This window comes from Myotis brandtii, unplaced genomic scaffold (assembly GCF_000412655.1).
Source record: "Myotis brandtii unplaced genomic scaffold, ASM41265v1 scaffold240, whole genome shotgun sequence".
Lineage (NCBI taxonomy): Eukaryota > Metazoa > Chordata > Mammalia > Chiroptera > Vespertilionidae > Myotis > Myotis brandtii.
Genome location: NW_005359064.1, coordinates 825014 through 839395, shown reverse-complemented (window position 1 = coordinate 839395; position 14382 = coordinate 825014). Strand labels below are relative to the sequence as shown.

The following is a 14382-nucleotide window of genomic DNA, read 5'->3' as shown; positions in this document are numbered from 1 at the left end:
ATTTCTTAATTTTAGCATTTCATTTGATATCCATTTTAATCATTAAGGTAAAGTCAAAATATTGCAGATGTGTTTTGTTATTTCTTAGGAGAGGTGGTCATTTCTTGCTTCCCCTGTCCACAGGCAGCTGCGCTGCTGGCCTTTCTCTACAGGAGGCCTGGCTGGTGTGCCCCTGAGTTTGGGGGTCTGTTCTCCCTGTGCATCTGCCCTGGTGATAACACTGGTGCTCTGGCCTCATACACTGAATCCTTCAGAGGACATTATGTGGAAGAAATTTTTTTTTAAATCAGCGAAGAAAAGCTATGCACTGTATTTTTATGAACAAAAGCAAGTCTGAAATGGAGTTAGAGGGAAAGTTAAATTAAGTTTCATTGTATAAAAACTCAAATACATCTACTCTATTATTATTATCTTCCCCTGCCATTTTTAAAGTTTCTTTTGAAGGGTCTTGAAGAACGAACTTAGTTTCCAAAATGAATTTTCAAAGAGATGACTGACATTATCATCCTAAAAGCAACATTAATAAAAATGATCTTTGTTTCTTGGCAGTAAAGGAATCCAGAGTATTATTTTTTAATACAATAAAGTTCACCTAAAATTAGGTGGGGGAAGGGAGGTAGTGATGGTAATAAGGGACTCAGCACCGTTTGTTAATACACGTTGTAGCAACTCAGCTACAACAAGTAATAAAAACCCAAGCCAATGTAGTAATATAAAACTGAAATTTCACCACTGAAGGACATTCTGGTCTTTGTGATTATGTGTACCTTAATGAAAAAGGGAAACATTTTAGGTTGGAAGTAAGCTATTTAGACCTCCTTTCCTTAAACAACTTTAGCCACAGATAGAACCTTTTCAAAAAGTTCAAGAATTGTGACAAAAGAACATTTAGCCCAAAAGGTTTAAGATGCTCTTATGGTTTGCAGCTCCTGGGAGGGAACCAGCTTCTGCTGGCTAATGTGACCTCCTAGGGCCTAGGCCAGGTAAGGTTGCACAGAGAGAGCACAGCCGTGGGGTCAGAGCAGGATGCCTGTTAACCTCCCCAGGTCTGAGTTCCTTCATCAGGGCATGGGGTGCTGGCACCTGACTAAGCATCTGCTCTGGATGGCCACAAATCATTTCCGAAAGGACCAGGCATGGGCCTGGCGCATTAGAGCTCCTCAATCCAAGCAACAATGATTATTATTGTACTTATTACTCCTCTATCATAAGCTGCTCAGAAGATCATAACTGAAGTTCAGAAATATTGTACTAGAACTTAGAATGTTTCCTAAGACACGCACGGCAGAAAGGAGACACCATGTTATTACAAGTTGTTTTTATCGTTGCAGACCTGAATAGTGTCAATGATACATAAGAAAAGCTTTCCTACAGTGATCAGATAATATCTGTGTTGATGCTGTCCTGACAGCTTTCTTACATGTCATTAATTCTCCTGGCCACCCTTTAAGGCAGATATTAATATTAGTATTACTCACATCTAATTGATGAGGAGAACGCGACTCAGAAAAGTTACACAACTTGCCCAAGATTACAGAGAAAGTAAGGGCCAGATTTAAATGCTGGATCACCAAGCTCCATGCTGAGGTTGGTTTCATTTTTATGGTCTTAACATCTCTGTACCTTATCTCCCAGGATATAACTATTTTTTTGTAATTTCTCCAATCAACAATGTCTTCTCATCTCCGCGGTGTTTTGATGGAACAAAAGATCTTCTAAAACTTCAATTTTACAGAATGAATATACATTATTAATACCAAACACATTTCTTGCATAAAATTATTGCTTCCATAAAATTATTGCTGCCCTGGATGGTATATGGCTCAATTGTTGGCGTGTCATCCCATACACTAGAGGGTGGCTAAAATTATTGCTGCCCTGGATGGTATATGGCTCAATTGGTTGGCGTGTCATCCCGTACACTAGAGGGTGGCCGGTTCATTTCCTGGTCAGGGCACATACCCAGGTTGCGGGTTAGATCCCCGGTCGGGACGTGTATGGGAGGCAACTGATCAATCTTTCTCTCTCACAATCAATGTTTCTCTCTCTTCCTTACTCTCTCTAAATATCAATTTAAAAAATTACTGTCAAAATATGGGTTACTGTACTGTTAGAACATGGATCCTATTAAAGTGATAATCACAATGTATTGGCATAAGTTTAAAGGGCAGTAATGATTAGAAATTTTAAGCATCTAACAAAAAGCAAGAAATAAATGGAATAAAGACTGAATAGCAATCTAGTCAACATATTCTGTTAAGCAAATCTAATATTACAGCTTTTTCCTTTTTTAAACTTAAATTCTTTATTGTTTGAAGTATTAAATAAGTCTCCTTTTTCCCCCATTTACCCCCCCCAGGCCGGCCCCACCCCCCAGCCCATGCCCTCCCCCCCCCCCCACTGTCTGTGTCCATTGGTTACGTCCATATGCATGCATACAAGTCCTTGTTGATCTCTTACCCTCTCGCCCCCCACCTTCCCTCATAGGTTGGACAGTCTGTTCGATAGTTTTGCCCTTTTTTAGCACTTCAGTTTAAAAAGAACTTTCACTTATAGTAATCTTCATGATGACACTGTGAGGTATATTAGCTGCATATAAACTCCCATTATAGAAAGACTCTGAGTCCACAGGATGGCCTAGACCACACAATAGCAAACAACAGCCAGATGCCACCCAAGGCTTTTGGTCCCTGCTACATGCTCTTTTAAACTGTTATACCATCTTCCTAAGACATTACGTCCTATGAATCATTTACACCAGAGAGATAAGATTCCACTCAGTCTACGTAAAACTGCAATCCTCTGGAGAGAGCTCAGAGAGAGCCACACAGAACTACCTGCCAGCCTTGTTCCCACCTACACCCCTGGGTTTCTGTGGGCCATGCTGGAGCCCCCACCTGAAATGACCCAGTAACCTTCCACCCAGAAGCACACGGGCCCATTTACTTCCTCCAGGTCCCTGCCCCAATGACTGATCTAAGATGAAAATGCAATCATATGCTCGTGCCATTAAAAATCTGTTTACAATCCAATTATTTCTTAAAAAACAAAACAAAACAAAACATGAATTGAGGGCTGTGCCCAGTGCAGAACCAGGGTTGGAAATTCAGATGTTAAGTCACAGAGGGCAGTGCCTGCCCTAAAGGTGCTGGCAGTTTAGCAGGGCAAGCAGTCACCACACAGCGAGGTGAAGGAGTCTGAGGTGGCCAGGGGGTAGCAAGGCCAGAGGAGGCTCTCCCAGGAAGTAGACATCTGGGCTACACCTCGGAGGGTGACCAAATAAGTGAGAGAGAGGGAGTATGTGCATGTGTGTGAATATGGGTGTGAGTATGCATGTGTGCATGTGTGTTGGGTGTCGGAGGAGGGGTAGGGGAGCGAAGAAGAGAGAAGACTGCATGCTCAGGAAGCATCAAATGCAGCCTGGCATATTCTCAGGCCTGAGCATATATTTATGTGACTGCAGCTGGCAGATGTCTTGAAGGGGAGGCTGACCCAGGTAGTGACTAGATGATGGACACCTTCCATTAGAGACGAAGCAGTCTGAGGCTGGATTTACCTTGAGGGCGACGGTAAAACTGATGGACTCTTAAAGAGAATGAAAGATCCCTGCAGCCCCAGTGTGAGCACGAATTGGAGAGCTGAAAAAGCAACAGTAAGAATGAAGGCAGCAGAGGGGTGATGAGAAGTAAAGGAGAAAAGGGAGATATGTTAGTGACCCTGAGAGGTGAGAAGAAAGGCAGGCCTTCAAAGGCGTCGGTACAGGTGCACAAGATTCTAATCACCTTCCTGATGGAATCTGAATTTGTAGCAATGGCTTATTTGAAGGAGTCTTTCTGAATTTCTCTTCTCATTTAACAAAACATCAGAGATTGATTTAAGAATAAAAGCAGGGAATTCTTTTATGCATATGCATTATATGCATTATATGGAAGGGTCAATGTATTTAACTTCTATTTAGAGATAAAAATGCAAATTTAAAACCCTTCTTTTTTCCAGATATTCTGACTTGTTAAAAGGCAGTTTTAGACCTTCAGCTTCTTACCTATGAAAGTTTCAGTGATAATTACTTCTGCTAAGAAAGAGGTTCGATTCAATAAACATTTATTGCACACTTAATTAGGTTTGAGCTACTGAATGATAGAGACTAAATTATGAAAATCATTTTGCATTTCCTATTCTATTTACATACATTTTACATAATGATTAACCTAGGAAAATGCTCACTTTCAGCTTAAATGCATAAATCCAATACTCCTGCATGCTGGTCAAACCTCATTTACCATGGGTGTGTTTTAAATGAATTTACTTGCATGACCACTGTTGCCTCTCTTTACTTTCTCTTAGGCTTTTTCATAGGTTGCTCCTCTCCTTGGTGGGCCTATACCTGTCTTCCAGCTCCCGACTGGCTACTTCTCCTTAGGGTCTCAGCTTAAACTGCACACTCTGACTCCCTTGTTGAGATACCACCCTTGTGTCAGATGCGGTTACTGTGCCCTGGACTTTCCTCTGCAGCACTGATCATCATCCTACCACAGTGACCTGGACATAAGAATATTCAATAGATGTTTGGTGACTGGATGAAGAATGAATGAATAATAGCCAAATGTCAACCCTAAAATTCCCAATAACACTTTTCGCTATTATAAAGGAAAGAACTTTAATGAGATGCTCATAATTGCAGAGAGCTCTTAGCACATCTCATTGAGCAGAGAGAAAAAAAAACACTGACGCCAGACAGGAAAATTCTTTAAGGTAAAAGTAGAGACGTGAAAGATCTGGGACACAGAGAACAACTCAAAAGGGATGTGGTGATATGGAAAAAAGCTAACATCCCTTCCTAATCTTTTTACTATTTACAGGTTGAAGAATGAAGTGTTAATTAAGTAACTGAAAACTAAATACAAGTAACCACCACAGGATAATATAACATCATATATATATTTATTTATGCATTATATTTTATAGCATAAATTATAAAACATAACATACACTTAAAATTGTTTTTGATGAAATAGAAGGCCAATCGGTATTTCTGTGTTCTCATCATAAAGAATTACACTGCATATATTTGTAAGCGCTGGCTGAGAAAATGTTCTGCTGAAGAGAATGATGCAAAACAGAGGTCATTATATGACTGTGCCCTTCTCCCTGAAACAGGACCACGAAGCAGCGTCATGAGAGGCAAGTGGTCAGGTGCCCTTTCAGTGGTTCCTGGGCTCTGAAAGGCTATGCTTCTAAGCAGCGCAGTGGATTAACTTTCAATCTCTGCCCCATAAGTGACTTTATCGGTCTCTTAGAACTTACAATATTTTCTTGCGTATATATGTGATTTTAACAACTTAAAAAAGTGAAAGTGAGGCATCTATACAGTCAAATCCATCTTTGTCAAAATTTCCAAGATCCTCTCTCCCAAATGTTACCAGTCTTAGCTTGGAACACTGCTAGCAATGTGTCCCTTACACTCCCTGGAATCAATCACTGTGATTGGGAAGACCCAGCCGTTCCTGAGAGAAATGGCACAGCAGCTCTGAGATTCACAAGGCAATGCGTTGTTCAGTTCAAGGCATTTGCAACCTTTTGGTGTTTAAAATTGTCCCACTGTTAACATTTATAGAGCGATGGGGGGAAAGAAACAGCATGTAACTCTCTCTGTTGTCCATGGAAAATGGAGATCAACTTGCATGTCCACCTTCCTCACCTGACAGATGGTTTCTGGGCTGCTGGTCAGTATGATGGGAATGCGCAGCACTATCTGCTTGACCGCTAGGGAGGCAGTTGTGTATAATGTATGGCCTCCACTGTAAATGACACTCAAGGGCATTCGTGTAATCTCTAGTTCCAATCGCAGGCATTTATCTTTTCAGCAACAAGCATAGGTTCCTTTGGGCATAGTAGGAATGAGAAATTGCATGATCAAAACCTTGGTTCTTCCCTGGCCCCGGTCAAGAATTAGTCACAATCATCCACTGAGTGTCCTGGTGCCATTCCTTTAGGAGCTGAGAGAAGCACTGGCACTCTGGCTTTCAATAAGCCAAAACCCTGCCACATCATTCAATAGGCCTTGCATACATACCCCAACACATCTGATAATCACTGCAAAGGTGACTAGCACAGGATCAGGGCAAAGCAGTCAGGGCAATGCAGTAAAAGGAAGAAAGAGAGAAACAAAAAGAGAAAGATCCAGAGGGTCCTTCTGAGCAAGAGAGCCAAATAATGCCACATGTTTACTGTTTATGCAAATTTGGATTTAAAAAAGTCAGACAATTTGTGAATTATCAGAGTCATTGATAAGCTAGATTGTCAATTTTCAGTGCTCTAGTATTCACTTTAACAGTACTTTAAATGGTTACCAATCACTTGGATTAGTAAACATAGTAAACTAGAGGCCCAGTGCATGAAATTTGTGCACTCGCGGGGGGGCGGGGGGGGAATCATCCCTCAGCCCGGCCTGCGCCCTCTCGCAGTCCAGGAGCCCTCAGGGGATGTCCGACTGATGGAGGCCCGCTCCTCCTGGCGGGGTGTGGGCCTAACCCGTCAGTCAGACATCCTTAGCACTGCTGCAGAGGTAGGAGAGGCTCCTGCCACCACTGCTGTGTTGGCAGCTGTCAGCCTGGCTTGTGGCTGAGGAGAGCTCCCCCTGTGGGAGTGCACTGACCACCAGGGGGCAGCTCTTGCGTTGAGCGTCTGCCCCCTGGTGGTCAGTGCACATCATAGCAACTGATCGACCGGTCGACTATCTGCCCTCTGGTGGCTAGTGCACATCATAGCGAGCGGTTGAGCAGCCTTAGCATATCAGCATATTACACTTTGATTGGTTGAATGGCTTACTGGATGACAGACACTTAGCATATTAGGCTTTTATTATTATATGATACATTTTCTTTTTTTTCCTATAAAGGACTAAATGGTTTTGATTTCTTTAAATCTTGTTTCTAATAAATATTAGCATTTGGCATTTACAAGACCCCTTCCCTTTGTGCCCTAAGAGGTAGCTATATACTAACTGGGTCCAATGGAAAAGGGAGGCCGGGAGGGCTCACACAACCTGCAGCCTGTGCCTCCTCAACCCCTCCAGTGCCTGCCCCTCTGATCTACCCTGCAATGGCTGAGTCGATCATCCTTACCCTTTTTCCTTACCTAGAGCCTTGGAATGGTATACTCAGTGCCACCACAAGCTCCTCTGCATCCCCAGAGCGTAGCACAGTGCTTGGATCCTAGTGAGTATCTGGTAAATGTAATCCTAGCAACTCCTTGACATAAAATGGCATTATCTCTGCTTTGGGAAGATGAGGAACCTGAGGCTCAGAGGTGTGGGGAAATCTATAATGACCACACAGCTAGTGGTGAGAGAGCTGGAATTTGAAATTAGGTTTAACTACAAAGAGGATGTTCCTTCCCTATATCATGTGTCTTATTTCAAAGTTTAGTCCACAAATTATGTGGCCCAGAGTAATTATTTGAAAGTTAGAATTGTTTTTTTCCTTAGACTATGCCAAAGGAAGAAAGGGTGACTCTGACTGTCTAAAAGGGTACATGTGACACCTGACACTATATTGTATTTTAGGCAATAATGATATTGACTACTAATTATTGATAAATATAGTAGTTTATTTTCCAATTAATTGAGAGTACAGCGCTGTTTAGATCTGGAAATTATACATCATTTTTTAATAGGTGAATGTTAACTGAAGCTACTTTTATATGCATGTAACAGAGTTTTTGTATCTGAAGGCTAACTTTTCATTGTGAGGTTTTGCACTGTAGTAGGGATTGAGCCTGCAACTGGGGCATGTGCCCTGACCAGGAATCACACCTATGACATCTTGGTTCCTGGGTCAATGCTCAACCCCTGACCCACATCAGCTAAGTAACCTCATAATCTTCACAAGAACCATATAATGTTGATAACTCAAAGGTTCCTTGCAAGAAGCAGAAGAGAATGAGATGTTCAAGAAGGTAGTGTTAATGGAGTGAACATGTTTTTCCTTGGACTTACAGGTGGCAGACAATCAAAAAGATTGCTGCTGCTTTAAAAAAAAATTTGGTCTATACATTATAACATCCAACTTCTAAACCATATTAAATTATATGCCAACAATTTTAACTCCTAACATAGGGAACTTCTTAAAACAAAAATGCATGTTTATCTCTACCTTTCATTAATAACAATTATCTCTTTTCTTGCTTTTATTGTCAAAAGATTTGTTTCGCAGTCCCATCTGAGGAGACACATTTTACAGACTTTCTGACTCCCACTCTCGTGCTGAGTCCCTGTAACAAAATCTGCTGTGTGATACCACCTGGGGACAAGAGTGCAGGCTGATGAACCACGAGGAGAATAAATCTCATTCCCGATATAGCCTGGGATCAAATCAAACATTTAAGGAAGTGCAACATATTACCTTAAAATAAATACAATTGCTTTATACTGCCTATTTATCTTCAATGGAATGAAAACTTGTCCTTCACCTTGTCCTCAGAAAACAGCATGGGTTTTTCAAAGGACAAATAACTTGATAATGAGAAAAAAATAGCATATTTTAATACACTTCTAATTATCTGTCTAGTTTGTTACAAAAGAATATTTGATAAGTAGTTTGAGTAAATCAGGTGCTAGAAGTTAACAATGAGGCTTTAATATGTGCTCACATTTTCCTAGTTAACTACGTAAGGCAAAGCAGCTAAAGGAAAGACATGATAGAATTAAATGCAAATAGCAGACATTTGCAAAGTCTACCACAATAATGCATTCAAGGGAAAATCAATTAAATAAAAATCTGGACATATTATATAAAAATAATTGTTGATTTATATATAAAACTGAAGTTATTATATGACACACATCTTTTTTTAAAATCAGAAGTATTGCCCTGGCCGATGATGCTCCATGGTTAGAGTGTCTGCTCAAGCACTGAAGAGTCAAGAGTTTGATTCCCAGTTGAGGGCATGTACCTGGATTGCTGGTTCAATCCCTGGTACTGATTGGGGCATGTGCAGGAAGCAACCAACCAATCTGTCTCTCTCACATCGATCTCTCTCTCTCTCTCTCTCTCTCTCTCTCTCTCTCCCTCTCTCTGTCTCTGCCTCTCTCCCCCTTCCTACATTCCACTCTCTCTAAAAATCAATGGGAAAAATATCCTTGGGCTGAGGGTTAACAAAAAATAAAAATAAAAAAATAAATAAAACCAGAAGTGTTTTGGGTGAATAAAATATTTATGCTTGCTATAATAGAAAATATTTCTTGTCTCATTTGAAATCTTAAGTAGAACACAACCTTTAAAAAGTAAGGCAAATATTTCTTCATTCCTTATGCCCTTATCTCTTCCCTATTCATAAAGTAGTGAGGTTCCTATTTGCTGCCCTGATTCTCAGCTACAAAAATTATTCATAAGTGTCTTTTTAAATATAACCATTGAGGAAGCATTTGGTTGAGAGGACAACCATCATATAATAAGTTACCAATGACAATGAAAGCACAACATTAAAATAATTGGGGCTCCTTTTATTAGAAGAACAACAAAGTGGGTGCCATAAATTAAATTTACATTCACAGGCTTAGGCATCGGTTTTAATGTTTGGGTTGCTGATGTGCTTATTGCCCACCTCCCATCCCCATGGACAGACAAATCTGTAACAGATGTTTCCCCCATGTAATAATATCTCCTGAATGAATGATTAAAAAAAGAAGAACTTAATTTTTTAACTTTTCACTGAAATATCAGAATGTTTAATTAATAAACATTTTCAAACACTGAGTTTTAATTAAGAAGACACGTAGCTCCAAAACATTTATGAACAAATTCAAGCAACAAAGTTGTGAGAACCAAAGTGAGTCATTTGAAAACATGATCACCTAAAGCTGAAAAATGTGATTCTCAAGCATATAGACCATTGGAAGGTATAACATATTATTAACGAGGAATATTGCAGACATATCTATATCATAAATAGAGTCACAGAGGGAATTTTTGTTGTGTAAAGTTTGTGTTAAATTCATTCTTTATTTAGAGATGCTCTTTTATGCCAAAGTACAAGGGTTTTCACTGTTGGGTTGTGTCTGCATGTAATGAACAGTGGAGAGAAGAGAGAGAAAAGAGGTGGTTCTAAATGAGTTTCTCCCTGTCTTATTAAAGAAAACAAATTGCATCTATGAACAGACATTAAAATTCTGTCCTAGGTGCTAGTTTACCAGCTGGAATGATGGAATTTGTGTTCTTCCTAGCCCACTACAGATTTAAATAATTGTATGTGACAGAGCTGAAGTGTTGATCAATAAAAAGATAACAATCATTTACAGTGAGACTTTAGTGCAATTTCAAGAATCTGCACTAACCAAGCTGAGTGCTTGTAGCAGAATCAATACCTTACTTAGGGAAGAGCACAAATGAAGTACCACTGAATTTTAACACCAATGAATATGGATTAAAGAAAAATCAAATCAATTGAAAGAATGGGTTTTGGAAATCACACAATGACAGTATTTTTGAACACATAATACTGTGAATAATCCAGGAAAGCCAACAGATGTTCACTTTCATCTCCCCTCTTTCTTCTAGTAGTTATCATTTGGGAAAAGCTTTTTTGTATTGCAGTTTGATTACATGTGCATTTTGCAAATTTCCAGATGTGTTCAAATGTTTTAATCTACATTATGGCTTTATATTTTAGGGCCCTATGATTCCCTAATCAGAGTTCTTATTTCTCTAAATACTAAATGAAATGGAAAATTTTCATATACCCCATTTAGTTTGAGAGTATTATAAACTTTTTTCCCCCTTCAAACAAGTTTTTCTAGCTATCTTGGTCTTCTATTTACTCAATAGATAATCAGTCCCATTTTGTTGTACTGTAATAATGAATTCCTTGCAGAGAATATTTACTTTTCTGCACGAAATCTTTGACAGGTGAGACTGAGATAATTTCCTCTCTCAAATTTGTGCAATAAAATTTACCCGTTCAAGACAAGCATCCTTGCAATAAAGGTAGTGTCCACAGTGGATTTTCTTGTAATACTTACTGAATATTTTCCCATAAGAAATGAAACTGATTGCAGCATTATGGATTTAGATAATGAACATGGATCATAAATTTATTTATGTTAAGATGCTAACATGGTGGATGAAGGTATAAAAGCGGGCAGAATACAAAGTGACCCTGTCAAATTCCAGGGATATTAAGCTAATAACAGGATGATGTTTACTAGTATCAAAGCAGAGCAGTGCTGAACTTGGAACATAAGGCAATATGACAATTGTGAAAGAAAATGTGACAACCTAAACTGAAATCTTAGAAGAGATAAAGAGTCAGGCCTGATGAAATGATGTGAGATCTGGGGTGAAAGCTATGTATTTTGCATACTCTGACAAGTCTCTGAATCTGTATTGTTAGAGGCATAAGAATAAGAAGTCTGAAGATATCTATAATTAATGAACTAGCAAGGCTTCAAAAATCTCCAAAACCAACTAGAAAGGTTTAAATGAAAACAACAATAAAATAATTCTTTAGGCAACACATATGACAGAAAATAGGAACAGTAGTTTAAAATGCAGGCGACAATTTAAAAAGATAAGGGGGAAGGAGGTTTGGGAAGAGGACTAAGGTAGATTGCCTGAAGGAATATTTTTGAAAACTTAGACTTGGAAAGATCGGTACAAAGACGTGGATGGAAGTCTGACAGAAAGGGTTTGAAGGAACAATGCAACAGAAATAGAAAATATGTAAAATGAGTTTATATAGAAATAAAGTAGAATAGGGAATAGCTGGCTGTTTGGACACATGGCTAGGATTTCAGCTTCCTGCAGTTAGGAGGCATTGGAGGTGAGTGACCTTTACCCTTTCATTTTATTGTGGTGCTTCTGCTGTAGAACACAGACTCCTGTCCTAATGGCCCACTGTTGCTAAGTCTGGGCAACTGTTAAATTGGTCAGAAAAAAATGATGTTGCAAAGGCCACGGTCAGAGCGTCAACTTTCATTTAATAATAACTCAGCCTTCCGGAGTGAAAAAGGAATGACCCGTGGCCAGGTACACCTGGGTCTTGGACAGCCATCTAATGAGTGTGTGCCTTGGGTCATTGGGAGGAGTGCAAACAGTCATCAACACAAACCAACCCTGAGGTTCTGGGTGGTGCCAGTGGCATCACGTTCTAGCAGTAATAACATCCGAAATTTGGAAGAGAGCTTTTACATATTCCATAGTGTTTTCATAAACTACACCTATGAATGGCAATCCCAAATCCTTTATATGAGCTATTATGTTGAGTGAGTCAACAGAGTAAATTAAAAATAATTTCCTACAATATTGTAGATTTTTCAAATTGTGATTCTACCTTAATGTGACTTCACTATCAGCTAATCCTATTCTGTTCTTACTCTTGACTCTGTGGACTAAAATTAGTATATATCTCATCAGTGGTAAAAAGTCCAACTAATCACTGTAGGATTCTATAGTGAAAACATAATAAAAAAGAGCCAGGTTTCAAAGGGTTAATGAAATAAAATTCTACAACAGGAACATGGAAACGAATCTGATATAGCCTTAATTGTGACTGTAAATGTTTCCTTGGTGTATGCTATTGAAAGTAATAGATTATTTTGAAGTGAATCACTTCTGATAGTACAGCATATCTGAATCCCTCTGAAACAAGTAGAAATTTCATTTATATAGATTAATGAGCTTATGACAAGTTCGTATTCAAGAGTTATTCAGGCATTCCTTTGCTCCTTCCTAGGAAGAATAAATTTATTTTATTCATTCACTGTAAAAGTTACACTTTGTAATTTCTTAGCTAAATAAATCATCATTGAATGAGAAATGAGACCTACAAGTTGGTAATAAACTTAAATCTGTTCAAATAAAGACTTCACAATGCTCTTTCCACCAGTCTATCGCAGTGACTTTCAACCATTTCATCTCATGGCACACATAAACTAATTACTAAAATTCCGCGGCACACCAAAAAATGTGTTACATATTTTGCCGATCTGACAAAAAATAGGTATTATTTTGATTCATTCATACCAAACAACTATTGTTGTGTTGCCTGTTATCATTTTTTTATTTGACAATGTACAAAAGAGGTCAGTGTCCCAGACTATTTAGTCAGGTATTGCATTTTAAAAAAATTTTTGCAGCACACAGGTTGAAAATTGCTGGTCTATTTCTTTTTAAAAAAATTGTATACCACATAGTCTACTGAGAAATTAGCCAATTTATGAAAAGTTCAATTCCCCTTAACCCCAGGTAAACAAACAAACAAACAGACAAACAAACAAACAAACAAACAAACAAAAGGTCCACTTAAAGAATAGAGCTCAGGATGAAAATGCCAGGTGCCCTTGGGTAACTAAATTGCTGCAAGCAATTGTAAAGCCTCCTTGCAACAGACTGGGGCTTTTGTTCCTCATCTTCAAAGAACAACCCCCTTGCAGCCGCATCAAACTTTACACAGTACTTGATCACTGCACATCAAAGCACTTTCCTTTTCCTCAGTCATTTCTTTTAATTAGAACTAATACAGATAGGGGTTTACATGCTGACTGAGGTTGGTTGCAAATCCCTGGAAAATGCATTCAAGAAATCAATCAATTTGATTTTTGTTTTCATGCCTCCAGCCCATCCCTTCCCTGCTCAGTACCTGACAGGCGCGCCTCGGCTTTGTGCAGGCTTCAGCATGACTGTCACTGTATTGTCAGTTTGATTCAAAGGGGTCTCAAGTTCATAAGCCGGCATAGAGGGTGCTGGGGAAAAACACAAAAGATGGGAGACTCGTTATTTCTGGTTTATATTTCCAGTTTTCTGTCTACTTTCATTTTAAAAAACAAACATTAATAATACTATGCACTTAGATTAAATTGCAGCTATCAACTGACCATGAGCAGCCTTTATGTATATACCTTACCCAAAATATCAGGGACAACTGACAAAACCACCACATGCCAACTTCTTTGATCTCAGAGATCAAAGTTGGGAGAGAGCATTCACAAGGCTTGTGAGTTGTTCATAGTATTCTGTTTCTCAGATTTCTGTTTGGATTCTTGCTAAATGGGTGTGGTGAGCTTGTGAAAATCCATTGAGATGTACACTTATAATTTGTGTACTTTTCTTCAAATGCACATTTAAGAAATAATGACTAGGATCATAACACTGAACTTTACAGTTCTTCCAGGTAAGTCAAGGTTTTTTGTACCAAAGATCCATCAGGGGATTTGAAGACGACAGTAGGAGCCAGAGAGGCTTGTTGAAATTAGTGACCACTGGTGAGCTCTCAGGGAAGCAAGGAGTGAAAAAGATATGGGGGTTGAAGTAAGAAAATCAGGGGTTTGACTTTTCGTTGTGCCTTGTTTTAACCAACATAAGAGCTGGGACACATTATCTCTGGAGC

At 39.1% G+C, this 14382-nt stretch overlaps 1 protein-coding gene across 1 annotated transcript in view; it reads right to left on the bottom strand.

The window, feature by feature from the left end:
* The window catches only part of PTPRM (protein tyrosine phosphatase, receptor type, M), a 465580-nt gene that overhangs the window by 233370 nt on the left and 217828 nt on the right, over nt 1-14382 (bottom strand). Inside the window, exon 10 of the mRNA XM_014540254.1 lies at nt 13636-13738. Within this exon, the coding sequence (XP_014395740.1) occupies nt 13636-13738 (103 nt within the window). The remainder of the gene's footprint in view (nt 1-13635; nt 13739-14382) is intronic.